The sequence below is a fragment of the Parasteatoda tepidariorum genome, chromosome 6 (genome assembly GCF_043381705.1).
Source record: "Parasteatoda tepidariorum isolate YZ-2023 chromosome 6, CAS_Ptep_4.0, whole genome shotgun sequence".
Taxonomy (NCBI): Eukaryota; Metazoa; Arthropoda; class Arachnida; order Araneae; family Theridiidae; genus Parasteatoda; species Parasteatoda tepidariorum.
The window spans coordinates 17193956-17213058 of NC_092209.1; the positions used below are offsets into that span (position 1 = coordinate 17193956).

The 19103-nt window shown below is 30.5% G+C and overlaps 1 protein-coding gene and 1 long non-coding RNA gene across 10 annotated transcripts in view; both read left to right on the top strand.

The window, feature by feature from the left end:
* The window catches only part of LOC107453995 (TBC1 domain family member 31), a 30337-nt gene extending 15380 nt beyond the window's left edge, over window positions 1-14957 (top strand). For 5 of the 9 annotated variants that reach the window (XM_071182041.1, XM_043040804.2, XM_071182040.1 and 2 more), the window contains 14 exons: window positions 2548-2707; window positions 3241-3438; window positions 5012-5098; window positions 5182-5252; window positions 6390-6530; window positions 6783-6916; window positions 8702-8835; window positions 10514-10693; window positions 11642-11818; window positions 12499-12551; window positions 12627-12723; window positions 12799-12876; window positions 14676-14729; window positions 14831-14957. In XM_071182041.1, the coding sequence (XP_071038142.1) occupies window positions 2548-2707; window positions 3241-3438; window positions 5012-5098; window positions 5182-5252; window positions 6390-6530; window positions 6783-6916; window positions 8702-8835; window positions 10514-10693; window positions 11642-11818; window positions 12499-12551; window positions 12627-12723; window positions 12799-12876; window positions 14676-14729; window positions 14831-14896 (1630 nt within the window). In that variant the 3' untranslated portion in view covers window positions 14897-14957. The remainder of the gene's footprint in view (window positions 1-2547; window positions 2708-3240; window positions 3439-5011; window positions 5099-5181; window positions 5253-6389; window positions 6531-6782; window positions 6917-8701; window positions 8836-10513; window positions 10694-11641; window positions 11819-12498; window positions 12552-12626; window positions 12724-12798; window positions 12877-14675; window positions 14730-14830) is intronic. The other 4 variants (XM_071182044.1, XM_071182046.1, XM_071182042.1 and 1 more) reach the window with 3 other exon arrangements.
* LOC139425884 (uncharacterized) lies at window positions 4036-4798 on the top strand. The gene is made up of 2 exons (XR_011636954.1): window positions 4036-4167; window positions 4721-4798. It is a non-coding gene; the product is annotated as an uncharacterized lncRNA (long non-coding RNA).
* Window positions 14958-19103: the final 4146 nt, after the last annotated feature.

Here is a 19103-nt window from a genome sequence, read left to right on the forward strand (position 1 = left end):
TTCTCTATTCCTCCACATTTCGGATCACGGAAATTCGTAATTTTTTTAAAATATCTTGTAAACAATGAAGAAATGTACAGATATAGGAAAAAATAATAGGAACATCTGTGAAAGAATGGAGTCGTTCTCGACTGTCCAATAAGCGGCGGGCACGTGTCGCAAGAATGTGCCACCTAGTGGTGATGAAAGGCAAGGTATCTGTCTAGCATTTGGCAGTGTGAGATTTGCAAGAGAAAAATCTGTTTCTAGCAAGACGAGATTATGTCTGACCTCTCTGACCTTAAAAGAGGCATGATAATCGGAGCTCGCCTGGCTGGAGCGTCCGTGTCCAGAACAGCGAACCTTGTAGGTGTTTCAAGGACCACTGAATCAAGGACTCTGTCGGCATACACAAAGTTGGGTATAAGGTGTCTTCGCCGAGGCACAACAGCGGCAGGAAGTCGAAGTTGTCAGACCATGATAGACGAGTGTTGAAGAGGATAGTCGCTCGAAAACGCAAGACAACACTGCCGGTGATAACATCCGAGATGAATACCCACCTTCAGAACTCTGTATCCATGAAAACTATTCAACGGGAGTTGCATGCTTCTAACATTCATGGCAGAGTTGCTATTCCAAAACCGTTAGTTTCAGCGCGAAACGCTTTGAAGAGACTACAGTGGTGCCAAGACCACCTACAATGTACACAACTGCAATGGGAACAAGTCATCTGGTCTGATGAATCCTCTTTTGCACTATTCCAGACCACCGGAAGTGTGTTCCTGTGGCGAACGCCGGCAGAAGCATTTCATGTTGGCTGCCTGGTTCCAACCGTAAAACATGGAGGTGGTTCAGTGATGGTGTGGGGCGCTATATCTGCCCGTTGATTGGAGCCTCTCGTTGTCTTGAGGGGGTGGTCAAAGGGGATCATTACCGAAGCATTCTTGCAGATCATCTTCACCCTATGCTGCATACTCTCTTTCCGGGAGAGCGTCCTGTGTTCCAAGATGACAACGCCTCTGTTCACACGTCTCACTGTGTTCAAACATGGTTAAATTAACATAATTATGAAGTGGACCATCTAACGTGGTGTCCCCAGTCCCCTGATCTCAATAGCATTGAGCCTTTGTGGGTTTTTTTTGGAGAAAAAAGTCCGTGCTCGGTTTCCTCCTCCACGCACACTCTCTCAACTCGAGACAGCCCTGCAAGAGGAATGGCTGCAAATTCCAATGAACTTTTGTTCAAGATCTTTATTTGTCAATCCCATGTCGAATGCAAGCTGTCATTCAGGCCAAACTCCTTATTAATAAAATATTTTCATTTTTTCACAGGTGTTACTATTATTTTGTTCTATACATGAATCTTGAAAAAAATTAATAGATGAAAGTATATGTAATAACAAAAAAAAAAAAACGTAATAGCAGAATATTTAAAGAAAAGGAAAAATTGGGGGGGGGTCTAGTTTGTTAGACGGTTGCACCCCCTTTTATATTATTCTGCCGGCGCCCTTGATCGTGGTAAACTATGATTCATTTATGGCAAGTTTCTAGATAAGAAGCCTCATCTTTCTATTTATTCTCAGGGTATTTTACCTGCTCAATATTACAATACTCAGTTTCTGTTGATAAGATTCCTCTGGAGCCTGGTTCTCTTTGCCATGTGCTTATAACATTCACACGTTTGATTTAGTGGTTAGGTTATAAGAACAAGGATCTGAGGATATAGAGCAGTAGATATAAAAAGTTGGAATGGTTGGGCAAGTTTCTACTTAACTAACACTAATTTTGTTTTTTGTGCAATCATCAATCGTATACATGAAAAATTGTCATCCAGTAAGAGGATTTCTCCTGTCAATTACAACTTTATATTTTTTTAATTATTGTCAAAAAATATTTGCAGGAGTACATCCTTCGTGAGACAAGGGAAAAAATTAAGAAGATTTTTCACTGGTTCGAAGGACCGGTGCCTAAATTTTGGTCACGGTTCCTACTCTTAAAACCACCGATCTTTCGAACCAGTAACCTAAAGATTTACTTGTATCTATTAATTATGATTGAAGAAAATTTACTAAATTAAACTCAAAGGAAAAATTGCAATACAGCATGTTTTTTGTTCTGACGGCAGGCACCGAACTTGTTCTTCACCTCGGAAGTGTTGCTAACTTAACATTACACGGTGGGTATCAGTCAACCTAAGTCATAGAACCGAGCAAAATAATCCGCATGACACTACAACAGATACTTTTTCATGGGGGGCGCCACATTCACACATAATGCAACAGAGTACAACACACAGAGTCCATGCCCTGAGCAGGATTCAAACTCACAACCATTGGCTTCGCAGTCAGGTAACCTAACTGCCACAAAAAAATATGTAATGTCACAATTAGGATGAAATATACTGTTTGTGACGAAAGTGCTGACTAAAACATAAAATCTAAGTTTAAAAAACAAAATTCCTATCCCTATACATGGATAGTTTGTGACGGGGACCATTGACAATTAATATTATGTTCTGAGTCAAATTTTAGCGCTTTGGTGGACTGTTACAGTTAAGTTTGCTTTACAGAGATGAGAAACTGCTTGCTTGTGCTGGGAGATCCAATTGGTTTCTTGTGTGGGATATTGAAGAAGGCAAACAGCTGAGCACTATTCTACTGCCTGATAATGTATCTTCGGTCAAACAAACATGTTTTCTTCCATCATCTATTCATTCAGCTGACATATATGTAAGTGAATTTTATTTTTCAGTCTCTGTTTAAGTAACTTTAATCTTATAAAGTGTGAGTTTTATTTTAATTGATAAGTTGTATTATAATTAAAAATGTTTGCAGGTTTTTATATTTGCATGATAGTGATATAAATAGCTAAATATATGATTTGTTAATGTTAAAAGTTTTGGTTAAGAAACAAAATCTCATATTCAATTCGATAAGTTATTTAAAATAAAACAACTTTTAAAGTAAAGCACACCTGCACCAGTGAAATTTGAACCAAATGTGGTTCCATAATAGTTTTAAATGCTAAGCTATATACTGCTTTCTAATCATTCAGTAAACCTTTCTATATTAATGATTAGTCCCACAGTATTTTTTTAAAGCTAGTTTAATTTGTAGGATCATCAAATTTTATAAAATTATATAAATTATATTTTTAAAATTTATTTTTCATATTTTATTTTCATATTAATATTTTTACTGTAGTATTTAATGTCTTTATCTACTTAGCCGTTTTTTTTACAACTATTTTTATTTTGTTTTAGATACTCGCCATTTTGAGTTCAGAAGGTGAAGTGCTATTGTATGATGTTAAAAACGTTGAATTATTACACAAAATTGTTTCAGCTAATGGTAAAATAATGTCTCTTTCTACCGCATATAATTTTCTTCAAATTCTCACTGTGTCTTTGCAAGGAAGTTTAGACTTATATGATGTGGAAGATTATATTCTTATCAAAAATGTAAGCAATTTCTTTTTTTTTAATGCCTACTGTTTACTTCTTATGACTACTTTTTACACAATTATGTAGTCTTATCAAAGACTACAAAATTGTGTAAAATTTATTGTCTTCTTCAACAACCGCTGCAGCTAAGGTCCTTTCCAGCTTTTGGGTGATGTATTTGTGTTCGGTAGTGCAGCCATTTGGATAAATTCGATTACTATGTTTTAATTTATCACAATACTAATAAATAGCATGGGCTGGGATAGCCTGGTTAGAAGGACGTTGGGCTCGTGTTCCTGAGAATGTGAGTTCGAATCCCACTGGCTGAAGCACCCCCCTGTATTAAATGGTGACTGGTGCGTGTTAAGTTAAATCTGTTGGGATCACGAAGTCCTCCAAGTTCCCATAACAAATTAATACTGCTGGGGGTACTGGAGATGGGTCGTTCTCTGGTTCAGATCAAAATTATAATTTGTGGATTAATGAATGAAGTATGATTGGGTCGTCCCTGTGAAACGGGCAGGGACGTGTGTGTGTGTGGCTGAAGTCTTGTTCTTGTCCATTGATGAAATGTGAATGAGTTGATCACTGGAAAAAACAAGAAGCGCACCCTCTGCCTTAAGATTCCGCTTCATTCCTAAGCAGGCTATTAAATATCACTAGGCCCTTCTCAGATTTGTGAATAAAAATAATATTTTTAAATCTTGCTTTTAATTCAAATGTGTCATAGAGCAGGGGTCTGTCTAGGTCAGGGATGGCGAACCAATGGCACGCGTGCCATTTATGGCACCCGACACAATATTTCGGGCACGCCACCGATCACATTTGTTTTTACACAAATGGTATTACACTATGAAGCATATGTAACAATTAAATTAAAATTCACAAAAAATACACAAAATAATAAACAATAATTAATAAAAAAATTAACAATTAATGCTAAAAAAACAATTAATAACCATAAAAAACAAGCTACCAATAAATAACTAGCAAAAAAATTAACAGTCCTGCTTAAACTTATGTCGTACAACCTAATATAAGTTATTTGTCATCTAATCTGCAACAACAGAAGTCACACTGGTGTTACTTTAAGTTGAATTACGCATATAACTGAGACATTGCAAAAAAAATTTTTTTTTTCAATGTAAATAAAGAGTTTTGAGTTGATAGTATTTAGTATTATAATTTTCCCAATAATCACGAAGTCAAAATTATTTGACGGCACGTCTATGATCTCATCAAACAATTCTCTAGAAAAAATGGCACGTTGGTGTATAAAGGTTCGCCACCCCTGGTCTAGGTCTTTTTTAGAGGTACCTATTTTGTGAAAATTTAGACATAATTTGTGAAATTTAAAAATTTTATTAAAAGATCAACACAAATATATGGTAAAATAAGAAAATATTTATATATTTTTCAAAAATATGTTAAAAGTCTTTTGTGAAACTACCGTTTTTCTTTAAATTGAATTTGTGAAACTACCGTTTTTCCTAAAATTAAATTTGTGAAGCTACTGCTTAACGGCAGTAAATTTGCCCTGGACAGATCCCTGTAGAGGAATAATATTTTTTGTATTATCTTGTTTATTTAGCAGGTAAAAGACATTCCTAAAGTTAAATCATCTCCAGTGCATAAAGCTGTTAGATCTGTACAGATGAAGGAAGTCAAGACAAAAAAAGTGATTACTCTAAAGTTTCTAATATTTATGATATACTTATCCACCTGTGAAAACAAACACGATTAATATTTTTGATATTAAAGGTTATTGATGTCGATGAGAAAGGTCTGAGAACTATTCTAAAAAATTTTGGAGAATATCCAGAGAAACATAGGTTAGTTATAGTACTTGTTGTAACAATTGTGTTGTTAAAATGTTATAGTTAAATGTAATAAATTTTTTTATGCAACTAGCCTTATCACGTTAATATGTATTCCTTTAACACTAGGTTTACGGACGTTTATTGTACACCTATCCCTACGAACACGCGTCAATTTGACGCATGAACGAATTCATATAACAGCACTTAGAAAGCAATGTAATTATATACAATAAGAAAAAATCAAAATATGAGATATATATTTATGGAAAGTTTTTATTATTCAATAATTTCACTATACACATCTCTCTGATCAATTGGCATCACTCTGACATCATTGACATTCTGCATTTGTTCTTACTATGATTGCTTATTGGCAACAGTTGTTTATCGCTTGTTTCATTTGAGATAACGATATCGATTAACGGATCGAAGTATTGTCGGTACATTCCTATTTATTATTCGTGTGATGTTTGCATGTTTACTCAAAATTTTGCCTAAACTACAATCGCGTCAAATTGACGCATATACCTAGAGATAGGTATACCACGAAGAGAATTTCAATATTTCAGCACTTTTGAAGAAAGCAGACTTCACTATATATTTACCTCGATCAATGGATAAAAGTCGTTAAAAGAGATGAAATAAAAATGCAAACGGGTTTTGTAATTTTCCTTATAAAATTCAAAATGACGAGTCCCTTAAACCTAGTAGTGTTAAGAACAAGTCGATTTGCTTTTTATATAAATTTAATGAGGTTAGTCTGAGCATTGTTTTGTCAAAAAATGGCTCCTGAGAACCCTGAAAGAAACAACGTGTGTGACTCAGAGGCAACACATGTGTCTGAAAAATGTTAGAAATATACCTCTAGGCTGACATGGCACCGTGGGTGACATGGGGTGATTGTGTGTCATATGCAATTTCACCCTGTATCATCACACCAGTCATAGAAGTGGTGTGCCATTTTACTGAAATGCTAATTTATAAAAGTGGATTACATTATTTGTTTTATAAGAAGAAAATTAAAGTTTTATTTTAATTTGAATATAAACTAATTAAATTTTTAAGCAGTTTATTAATTCATATACTTTAAATAACATTGTCATTGAAAATTTAGCTTTATTTTATTTATTGTTTCCCTTTTGTTTTTAGATTTTTCATTTGGTCACAATTACTAAAACTCCCTCGCAATGAAGAAGCCTTCAAAATACTTCATCAAGATTCATTCCAGGTTAAATCTTTTGTGAAAGATTATTCATTTATGAACCCAGGTGTTCAAAAGACTTTTTTAAGGTAAATTGTTTTTTTTTAAATAACCATTTAATTACTTTTCTTTTTTTACATAAAAAAGTTTAATGCTAAAAAAAATCTTACTATTTTAAAAAATAATATGTTTAAAACAAGAATAACAACAAAACAAAATACTTCAATGTTTGTTTTATAATTTTTTGCCTCCATTACTAAAGTCATGTTAAAATTACTTACTGTATTTTAATCAACAGAGAGATTTGATTTGTTATATTTATATATTTTTAACATTTTCAGATTGATGTCTATGCTTGCATGTTGGCTTCCAGTAATACAAGAGATGGACTACATACAGTGTTTAGTTTTCCCTTTCATAAAAGTCCTTCATAAGAATGCAGTTTTATGCTTTGAAATTTTGATCACATTGATTAGTAAGTTCATAATGTTTCATCCTTTATATTGCACAGCTTTGTTCATTTATTATTTAAATTGCATTGTATTGTTCATTTATCCTTTGTATTGCATTCCTAAAAGTTTAGATTAAACCCAATTCTTAAGAATCAAATAAAATGGTACTAACTACTGTGGTTTACACATTTTTTAATTGCAAAATAAGAAAATAAGCAAAAATAAGAAACTTGTAAGAATTTTAATAATGATAAAATGAAACTGGAATTTCTGTACAGAGCAAATATTTTTCTACTCTATATGCATACATGTGAGCTCTAATTTTAAAAAGTATCGAGTAAAAGTACGTACTAAATGGGGGGGGGGTATTATTTTAAAGTACATTTTGTGGAAATTAACAATTTAAAGTAACCTTAATTTTCTTTGTAAAAATAGATGGGGAAAAAAATATTTTTTCTTAATTTTAAATGCGAGAAAATGTTTCAAAACTTATTGCAATAGTGAACATTTAAAATATCCAGAGACCAAAATTCAATGTTTGCAGATAAAAAGGAGTTTTAAATTATGTTAATTTTAAAACTAAGAAAGTTTTAGAAATATTGCTTTGAATTTCGGAATTTGTAGTAATAAGTTAATTTTTTGAACAAATTCGATACATTATAGTTTTTGTTTAAAGAAATAAGTTAAAAAATTTAAAAAAAATTTTTATATATAGGTAACCCCTTGAAATTCATTCAAGTAAAAACTATATTTCGCTTTTATGAAAGTTAAAAAAAAAAAAATTTGAATTTTAAATAATGACGATTTTTTGATTTGTTGTTAATTTTTTGCTAGTACAAGATAGAGCACAGAAGTTTTATTTTAAAATTATTCATATAATGAGCTAAATGTTTATATTGTAAAATTCAGAAAAGGAGAAAAAATAATTGAAAAAAAGTTTTTTAGAAATCTTTTATATTTGTTTGTTAGAAAAAATAATTTAAAAAAATGTTGTTTCAAGTAAAATGTTTAGGAAAATTTAACGATAATAACGATTTCTTTTGACATTCTTGTTACAAACACTTGTATTTTTTCCCAAAAAATTAATGAAAAAACAAGTAAAAGTACTTAATTTAAAAGGTGAGAAAGTGCTACAAATAAAAGTTCATACTTTTGACTTTTACTTTCATTACAAGTAATGAAAGTAAAAATATTGCCATGTGTATATGGTAATTTTTGTTATACTAAAACATTTAAAAATATTCACTATATTTTATTTCAATATGCAGTTATTTTTCCTTTAATATTTGTATACAGGTCATTGTGCGGTGTATGATTGAGGTTCTCAATCTAGATCTAAACATTTGATTAAATATTTTACTTTTTTAAATGCATTTGTATAAATCAAGGAAACAAGATGGTACCTATTTAAGATCGTTTCAATTTAAGAACCAGGAAAAACTAATAGATTTTTATTTTGTGTTTGATATAACCTGGTTAAGAAGTTTTTTTCTTTACCAAAACAACTATTTGCATAATTAAGAATAAAGGAAGCATATTGGTGACTCATGGAATTAATAAATACCAAATTTTACTAAATTTGAATATTTATTTATTTATTTTTAAATGCATAAACATTTGTTTAGATTTAACAAAAATATAAAAAAATTACTGATAATTTTTGTGTAAAAAATTCATTATTCTTAGATTATTAATAACATTTAAATTTTCAATATCGCCTACCAATTTGAAAAAAACTTTATATTATTTCCAAATATGTAAAGTTTTAATGTTCAATGATGAAAATTTTCTTTACCCTTCTGTTTCAGGTAACTGGTGCCAGAACTGGTTTCTTTTCTGTCCATTTCCCCCTTTTAATATATTATCTGCTGTTGAAAATATAATTTCTTTTCATGATCCACAACTACTTATACATTTTTGGAAAAATGACATATCTTCTGAGGTTAATATCTATGTATTTTGGGATTTTTTATTGATAAACTTATTTTGTATGCTGCTTATATTTATCAATTCTTATTTCATTTGTGTTATTTAAAAACTATATCCATAGTACAGGGAGAACAGGAAAACCTGGAATTGTCAGGGAATTTTATTTTAACTCCAAAAATCAGGGAATAGTCAAGGAAAGTTCCAATTTTTTACAAAAAACTGGAAAATTCCTTTGTGAGTAACAGTAATTAGTTATTGAGATTTGAATGAACTAATTTTAACATCTATTACAATTGTTTTATAAAATTTCATTTGTTAGTCAAACTTTTCCATGCTTCTATTCTCATTCTATTATATGTTTTTGCTCACAAAATCTAATATTTGAAATTACAAGTAAAAAAATTAAAAAAACAAAGTTTTCTGATGAAAAATGTCATGGTATGGATAAATACAGTATGGACTTTCATTGAAAATTTCCTGATATACCTGGAAAAATCAGCAAATTTTTTTTCTGAAATTGAGTAGAATTATGATTTTTTTTTTCATTTTTTAAAAATTATCTATCTTTTATTAACAAAATTGGTCTACCAAATTGGAACCTTTGTATTAGTTTCAATAGTTAGAAAAAATACATTTGAATAACACTGGAAAAATCTTAACATCATAAGAAGAAAATTATCATTTAAAAATTAGGATTTTTGCATATGTTTGCTCAAAAAGATATTTAATTGCATATTAAGTAATCATAAAAAATTTGAAAAAAGATAATTATTATGCAGCCATTATTATCTAAAAGCAGACGTGCCAACTCTCCCGCATTTTGCGGGAGTCTCCCGAATTTNCCAAAATAAATTCAGATTCCTTTACTTCATTTAACAATAAAGACTTTATTACATCTTAAGTAAGGTAATTAACAATTTTTTGAACTAAATAATTGTTTTAATACTAAAATTGTTATATGTGTGAAAAAAAATTTTTTTTTTTGTTTTTTAAATTAATAATCTTATATTGCATTTAATTACAATATTGAATGGGAAAATGTAACAAAACTAGTTTTCTCTTTTTTTCTTAAGCTACACTAAAATTGCTGAAATTTTTATTTGACTAAAAAATTAATTCTTTAGTTCCAAAATAAATAACAATTATTATGAAAAATATAATTTATTTATTAGATTAATTAAAAAACTTTTTTGGAAGTATACTGCTACCCAATTTATCCAAATTGGTCTGAAAAAAATATTTTATATATTAAAATAATAAAAAAGTGTTTTTTCTTTCTGTAATATTTATTTATAGCTTTAAACTAATAAAATGACCCTTCTAATAGATAAACTTACTGGGTTTTAAAAATCAAGAAATAAGTCCCATTTTGAATTTAGTATCCAAAACTCTCAAATAAAACTTTGATAATGTTACTCATTATTATTGCAGGCTTAAAATGCACATCCTTTACTGTTAAGGCACAGTATACAACGAACTTGAAATTTTGATCTATGCAGTAATTAATCTTAACCTCTACTAAAATATATTTTTAACAAAGACTCTGGAAAATACAAGGGTTTTTATACAAGGATTCTAAGAAATATACGTTAATATTGATCTTTATGGAACTCTCAGTTTGTAAATTAACTTTGTACTATGTTTAATTTGTTTCATTTCTAACTTTTTCAAATGCAATGTTTATTTTACAGGTTTATGCGTGGTCTCTTCTTAAAACATCCTTTTCAGAAGTTTTTAACAAAAATGAGTGGTTTAAGTTATGGGATAATCTATTTACTAATCCTCCATGTTTTTATCTGTATGCTGTTGCAGCTTTTAGTATTACAATACGATCTGCACTTTTCCAATGCAAGCGTTTAGAAGAATTTAAAGTAAGTTGGAATTTGGCTTTCAAATTGATTTCTTTAACAAAATTATTAGCATTTCTATAATTATGAATTTGAATAATGTCCTAAATTAGACTCGCAAATCTTAAAAAATGATAACAGTAAAATAATTAAGGCTAGGAAACAACTCTTGCAGAAAATTCACGGGGCAGGCCATACATTTTTCCTCCTAAAGATCCGGTTTTTTGTTTAAAAATATCTTCATGTGTGGCACTGGAAGTATTAAACATGTAAATCAAAGTGAAACAGTGGATTATCACCTTAAGATATTTTAGCAAATGTCCGCCATTAGTAACAGTCATGTCGTAAGAGCCAGGGTGGCTCAGGGGATACAGCATTCGCCTTCCAATGAGGTGAACTGGGTTTGAATACCAGCAACGGCTGGTCAATACGAATTCTGCGCCGGCTCGCACCGACCACGCTGCTGGCGTAAAATATCCTCAGTGATAGATGGATCTTGGGTTAGAGTCCCCTTGCCCTCAGGCTATTGAAGAGATTTTTGTGGTTTTTCTCTCCATATAATACTTATGCGTTTTAGTTCCAGCAGAAATTCCTCTACAAATTCAAATTTCTCCAAGCACTTGATCCAGGAGCTCACTTGTCTTTTGGATTAGGTTAAAGATTACAAGGTTACAGAGTCAAACATTGGTAACCCAAAATTGGGTCGACTGTTCAACGACTGTTATGAAATAAAATCATGTCGTAATCGCAGGACAAAATTTTGTTCATGTGATGAGGCAACAAGAAAAAAAGTAGAAGGAATTACTGGACTATTTTAAGTGCTTATTGAACTAAAGCAAAAAATTTTTGGAAGAAAAAAATAATGCCCTATCACATGAAATTTAATGATACCCTGAAAATCACCACAAAGTTTGCATATTATTTAACCAAATGTTCTGGGTGTTAAGTTGAAAAATGTTTTTTTTCCCACAGAATTGTTATCGAAAACATGGCATATCAGCTGCAATGCTCTTAAAGAAGGCTTATGAGCTACAGAATAAATCACCTAAAACTGTTAATCCGGAAGCAGTTTGTGGAACGTTTTCGCCGATCCCAAAAGATTTATATCCATCTTTCTTTCAAATGTGTCGTATGAAAATTGATCTAGAGGTAATTATTGAAATCAAATTAGTTTTTATTATTCTAGCATGATAGATAGCGAAACTAAACATAACAAATATCTAATAATCGAAAAAGGTTTTTAAAAAATGTTCAATATGAAAAAAAAATCATAGAAGTGTTAAAACTATTTTTTCTGAAGAAAAGTTTGATATCCAGAAAAGAATGTAAATTCACTCTCTTGTGCAATTATCGAATTTAGTTCTTAAATTGTGGGTCTAGATCCTAATCAAGGTTCGTGAACCGGCAGCATAAGTCGCCAAAAATGTTAGTAATTTTGATATTTATTTTAGATTATTATAATAGTTTTTAAATTACCGAATATTTTAAAACAAAAACGTTTTGACGCATTTGAATTACATTTTAAGTTTGATACTTATTTAAAAATTTTCACATTGTTCTATATCTTAAAGTTAAAGATCTAAAGCTGCAATAGTATATTACAAGTCCAAGTGAAAAAACTGATAGCTATACTCACGGGTTTGTCGGATTTGAGCAATGCTTATTAAGTTCACACACAAAAAAATTTAAGAAACTCTGCTCTAATGAAATTATGTATATTATGTATATTTATGCATATTATGTATATTTATGCATATTATGTATATTATGTACAATTATGTATATTATGATTTGCTTTTTGAATATAATGTATTAATTTTTTTCCCTAGACTTTAGAAAAGAAAAAAATAATAGATCAAGAAATCGACTTTTTAAAACAGAGGTATGTACTGAAAATACAAACATTTTAGCCACTTTATTCATATTTTATTTTAAAAATATATTTATATAATTCCAGGGAAGATGCTTTAGAAATTAAAAGTAATTATTTAAAGGAATTGCAGAAACTACAAATGATGCGAAGAGATTTGATGTTAGATTCAATGGAATTTCAGGTAAGGCTAAAACAATATTTTTTGCTTTTAAAAATTATCTTTTCATGTAAAGTAGTAATTGCAATATCATTATAGGATGCTGATGCTTTAGAAACCTTAAATAAAAAACTACTGAAAATTCAGAGTTTAATTCAAGAAAATTTAACCAATCAGGTAAGTTTAATTTAGTCAATTGTTTCAAAATTATTTTAGGTTTTCTAATTTTTTATTTCTTGTAATGGTCAAGACACACTTTAAAAATAAAGTTAGGAATAAAAAAAAATTTAAAAAACACAATTGTTTAATCTCTGTAAATCTGGGATATCTACTGAAGAATTGTCCAAATCGTTTGAATATTTAGAATGTCCTAATATGCTTTTTTTTTCAACTGTACAATTTAAGCCTTTTTGCTTATTAAATAAGTGTTTACATGTTTTGGTAGTCCATGATTTGAATATTTTTTTTGGTAGGCTAGTAAGTGTTGTTTCATCTAAGTCTAATAAGTCTTGTTTCAGCTAAGTCTAGTAAGTGTTGCTAACTAATCACATTTTAAGTTCTTAGTCAAGTTGAATTTTTCTACAATATGTTTAAATCCAGAAATTTTATTGGATTTCTGCTATACATTATGAATCTGAATTTAAGCATCAACAAAAAGATTTACCCTCTACCTCTCTTTTTAAAAAAATGTAGGTAGGAAAAATGTAGAAGAAATGTAAAAAAATGTAGAAGTAACACAATCCGTTCAAATAACTCTGAGCTAGAAAAAAACTCTGCTCTTTTTTATTATTATAATTATTTATGCTTAACATCTTATACTTTTAATGAATTAATGACCTACAACATTAATCAGGCTGAAACGCAGCAAAAATCCAAGATATCATTGTCTGAGCCAGACAGGAGAGACTATCCTTACTCATGAACATGTATACATAAATAAAGTAATTCTAATAAGCTGTAAAATTTTAAAGCACATTTTCAAAATGCAGAAGATTGAGTCTTGATGCAGAAAATGGTACATAAATGTAGATGAGTTGCAGCTATGTAAATAGATCTTTTTAATTGACATATAGTTGTTTTGATTAAGATAAGAAACTGCAAAATTCAAGGTTTACTCTATAAACTTTCAGTTTTATTTCATTAACCAGGGTTAGGGTTTTGAACAGGACACGTGGGTTCAACTGTCATAAACTGACTAAAACTGTTTTTTTAAAGTGTCCAAAACATTGAACATAGGTAAAAGGGTGAAAATTCTATTTGTGTAACCATTGTAGAGATAATAATTACATAAATTATTAAATATTTAATACTTTTTATACACTTTGCTTTAACTTATAAAACGAAAATAATATAATAGGAAAAGATTTATAACTTTTGAAGCTCTACAATTCATTGAACAACAAAAGTGAATACCTTATCCTTTAAATATGCTTTTAATACTGATAAATAATGTTTTTGTATAAGGATAAATAATGCAATATTAAAAATAATAATAAACTTTTTATTAGAAAACAAAAACTTGTCTTCATTTTGTTTATTGTTCAAAATTAACCTTTTATTTTTCATAATATTTTTTTTAAATTGACATAATCTGAATAAAAAAGTTTTGGACAGGACGGTTTAAACCGTGGATCATTCTATTCTGTCCTAAACCTTGCCAACTCTGCATTTAACCTTTTCATTTTTAAAACATTCACTTTNCAGTATTTTTGTTTAAAAAATTGTGACATAATTTGAATTTAAAGTTTTGGACAGGACGGTTCAAACCATGGATTATTCTATTGTCCTAAACCTTGCCAACTCTGCATTTAACCTTTTCATTTTTAAAACATTCACTTTCGTATTGATGTTTACTTTTTTATATCTTAGACTACATTGTTTTCAACTTATCATTCCATTTAAATGTTAAGCTCTGCTTTCATTATTTCTTCAGTGTCGGATTGTAAACATAATTTATTACATTTTAATATTGTTAGATGGGCATGTTGAAGGAGGCTATTGGAGAAGAAATACTGTTTGAAGATGCTAAGGTAAAAAAAAAACCTAATTAGTTAACACTTTTAAATCTTTGCTATGCAAATTTGGGCATTTTCTAACAGGTTTAATTTATATATTTTTGTTTTAATTACAGGACTCCAAGAAACAGTATTTTGAATTTCAAGATTATATTAAGAAACTAAGACGAAAAAATTCTTAAAAGAATTTATAATTGTATTTATGTAAATTGTAAATAAATTTGTTTTTTTTTTTTAAAAAAATTACTTTATTTATTAATAGTTGTGACACATATTCATCAATCTCTGGTTTGTGTCTCATTTATGAACAAGCTTAATTTTGAGAAAAACGAATTTCAAAGTTTGAGAGAGTTGACATGTGACAAGTAGTTATTTATTCCCTAAACATTTTAAAACAATCCTTGATGGTTAAAAAAATTTATTAAATTAGGTTGAACAAGAACAGTTTTTTTTTTCACAATCCCTCCAAATCAATATTTCCTCACTAGAATTCTTGTCATTTTCTTCACTATGCTGTTCTTTTTTTTTTCTACACCTAGACAGGAAACAGTTTTTTTTCCAACACGACCCATTTTCATCATGGAATAACTCTAGGGGAGAACCGAATTTCCAGGTAACGTTACTGATTTGTCATAACTAAGTAATCCTAAAAATGCAACAGATGGTGATCCAATTGCCATTTTTGTGGAAAATGTACATAAACCGCTCTTGATCTTCGAATATAATAATTCTTTTTTATGTTCATTTGAATACTTTTGAAATTTTTAATTTGCCTCATGATGTTGTTGAAATTGGTTAAAAGAAAAATAAATTAGATTTTATTTATTTAGTGATTAATTAATGTTGACAATTTGAGTTAGGAGTATTAAGTTTTTTAGTTATAATTTTGTTTAATAATAAAGTATTATCAATGTATTTAAACAAAACTTTGATTTATATAAATAAACTTAAAAGGAAAAAAAAAATCTGATATTTTTAAAAAAACATGATTTTTACAAACACTATTTGTTAAAAAGAAGCTATAACATGATTGCTATTCTTATGTTTGAAAAATACATAACTCTGTGCATTTGAGAAAAATTTAATACGCAGAATTATTAAATTGTACAATCAAATTATATATAGTACATGAAACAGATTTGATGCATTAAAACTAATATTATTCTCCTAAAATTTCTAGGAATTGGTAGTGGTTTTCAGAAGCTTTGCAGTGAGGATTAATTTGATTTGTTATAAAGTTTATTTGTTTGTTATATTTGAATTTAAATTATATAAATTTTTTAATATCTATTTGTTAGTCATGTGAAATTTAAATCATAAAAACAAAACCTTCATTAATAAAACAAATTTTTTTTCTAATACCAAACAAACAAAAAAACTAAGCGGAAGTAAAAAAATTCCAAAATAAAGAAAAAAATTTTAATTCTAATAATTAGAATTCTCTAAGAAATATGTATTACAAATGGGCTGTATTTATAAAAATTTAAATTGTATAAATCTAAGAGATAGTAAACTACACTATCTGGCCATTAATGACCGGACACCCTTCATTTCGGATTAATGAGGTGCTAGTATCAAGACAGTAGGGCGTAGGGCCGCCACGCACCTAAATCACAGCTTTAACCCTTCTAGGAAGGCTATCCACTAGGTGTTGGTACACGGAGGCAGGTATTGCCTGCCATTCCTCCTGTAACATGGCGAAGAGTTGAGTGGTGGTTTTGGGGCATTGTGGTCTGGCCCTCAACCGGCGCTCCAACTCATCCCAGAGATGCTCAATTGGATTGATGTCGGGACTTTGGGATGGCCAGTCAAGCTCTTGCACCTCCATTTCATCAAACCAGTCCGTGATGGCATGTGCTTTATGAATGGAAGCGTTATCGTGTTGAAACACAAACGGGCCATTACCGAACTGTTGCAACAAGGTGGGAAGCGCCGAATTGTCCAGGATGTCTCTATACCCTTCTGCGTTCAGGGTTCCACGCACTAACACCAAGGCCAAACCATGAGAAACAGGACCAAATCATAATTCCTCCACTGCCGAACTTCACAATGGGGACAATGCACTCCGGTAAGTACCATTTTCGGGGCATTCGCCAGGTCCACACTCGTCCATCAGAGTGCCACAACATGTAGCGTGACTCATCACTCCACATAACGCTCTTCCATTGCTCTACTGTCCACTGGCGACGTGCTTTGCACCACTGAAATCGGTGGCGGGCGTTTGATGGAGAGATGTTTGGCTTATGTGCTGCTGCTCGTCAATGGAATCCTTGTGCAATCAGCTCCCGACGAATGGTATGTGCACTGGCAACATTGCCAGATGCAGCCCGGAAGTTGGTAGCGACAGTGTCCAACGAGATTTGTCGGATTGCCATCATTACACGTCGAAGAGATCGTCGATCCCTGTCGAACATTATTTTGGGCTTGCCGGGTCGGGACTGCGGTTTTATCACTCCCTCTCGTTCCCATTTCAACACGACGTCACCAACTGTTGACTGTGGTACCTGAAACTTGTCGGAGATAACGCGTATGGAATGACCAAATCGGTGGGCGCCTATGATCATGCCCTTTTCCGCCTCATTCAGCTCTCNGTCATGTGGAATTTAAATCATAAAAACAAAACCTTCATTAATAAAAAAAAAAATTTCTAATACCAAACAAACAAAAAAACTAAGCGGAAGTAAAAAAAAATTCCAAAAGAAAGAAAAAAAATTTTTAATTTTAATAATTAGAATTCTCAAAGAAATATTACAAATGGGCTGTATTTATAAAAGTTTAAGTTGTATAAATCTAAGAGATGGTAAACTAGGTTTCTGCAAAGTGATCTTGATAAAAAAAGTAATTAGATATTAATATTTTTTTTCTTCCTACAGCAGGCACTGAGCTTTCATTCTTTATCACAGCAGATAGGAAGAGTTGCTCATTTAACGTTACCCAATGGGCACCTGTGAACCCAATTCACGGAGGTGAGCAACATTACCCACGCCACAGATATCCGTTTATAGGGTAGGCCACATTCACACAACACACAGAGAGAAACATCCATGCCCTAAGCAGGATTCCAACCCGCAACCATTGGCTTCACAGTCAGACACGCTGGCGCCGACATATTAATATCTTTAATATATATCTTTATGATGAATCAAATAGCAACATTTTATTACCTTAGCAATATATTTATACAGTAAACACCCCTGATATAATTACTACCATTCAATCAAAAATTGACATAATGTGCGGTCACTATTATAAATACAGTCAAATCTCGAACTTGAAGGGAGAGGAGAAAAAATTCGAGATATCGAAAATCGCATGTTATCGATGGTACAATAAAGAAAAATGCTCTTTACATACCTTATTTACTATTCCATATTTATTCTAAAAACACTTTTTACACTTTCATTTAAAAAAAGATTCAATTGTTGTTTGCTTTAGAGATGTGTAAGAAAGTTTGTCTATAACACTACCTAAGAGGACTAGAGCTTTAAAAGTCTCCTCTGACATATTTGGCTGCCTCTCAATAAATATCCTTACAGTGTCCACTGCAGAAAGTGCTTGTTTGTTAGTAACATTGAGCGGTAAATCTTCGATTTCCTCATCCTCTTCTTCTGATAGTTCACAAGAAGCTTTCGTTTGAGCGATGATATCATTGTCATCCCACTGACTGCATCATCTACATTTACAAAGTCATGAAATTCCATGTCCTCAAGCTTCATGAGTCCGGTCAATCTGTTTCAATCATTTTCGGTGTAGTTTTCAAAAGAATTAACGATATTGATTGTTTGACTACTGTTGTGATCTTTAATGAATCCAGACTTCTTGAATCCATTCATTATTGTAGAGGAAGACATATCATTCCATGCCTTGTCAGCCATTCTTAAAATTTTTTATTTTTTTGGAATATTTTTTTTATTTTAGAAAAAAAAATCTACACTATTTATGGAGAAAAAAATTCAAGTTATCGAGGGATTAGAAAAAAAAATTTGTGAAATCAAGTTTTTTTTATCATTGAGTGTACAGAAATTTGAAGGGAATTTTTTTATCTTCGAGATATCGAAAAATTCGCGAGATCGAGGTTCGACTGTATATAAAAATTATGCAATCATTTATTTACTTTTTACTTAAAAAATAAATTTTAGTTGATAGATTAATAATAAACGACATAAATTGTTTTTCCTAAATTTAAATACAATAACTCACTCTCATCTTAGATGAAAACACTGATACAGTATTTCAGCTAAAACGTTAAAAAAAAAGTGCTAACTAAAGAAAACTTTCATGCATACTTAATATAATCTTTTCCAAGACTTAAAAAAAAATCTGAGAGGTTACTTAATTTAAATTTTAGAAAGTAGTTGGATTGATGTTTTTATCAAAAAGGAATTTACA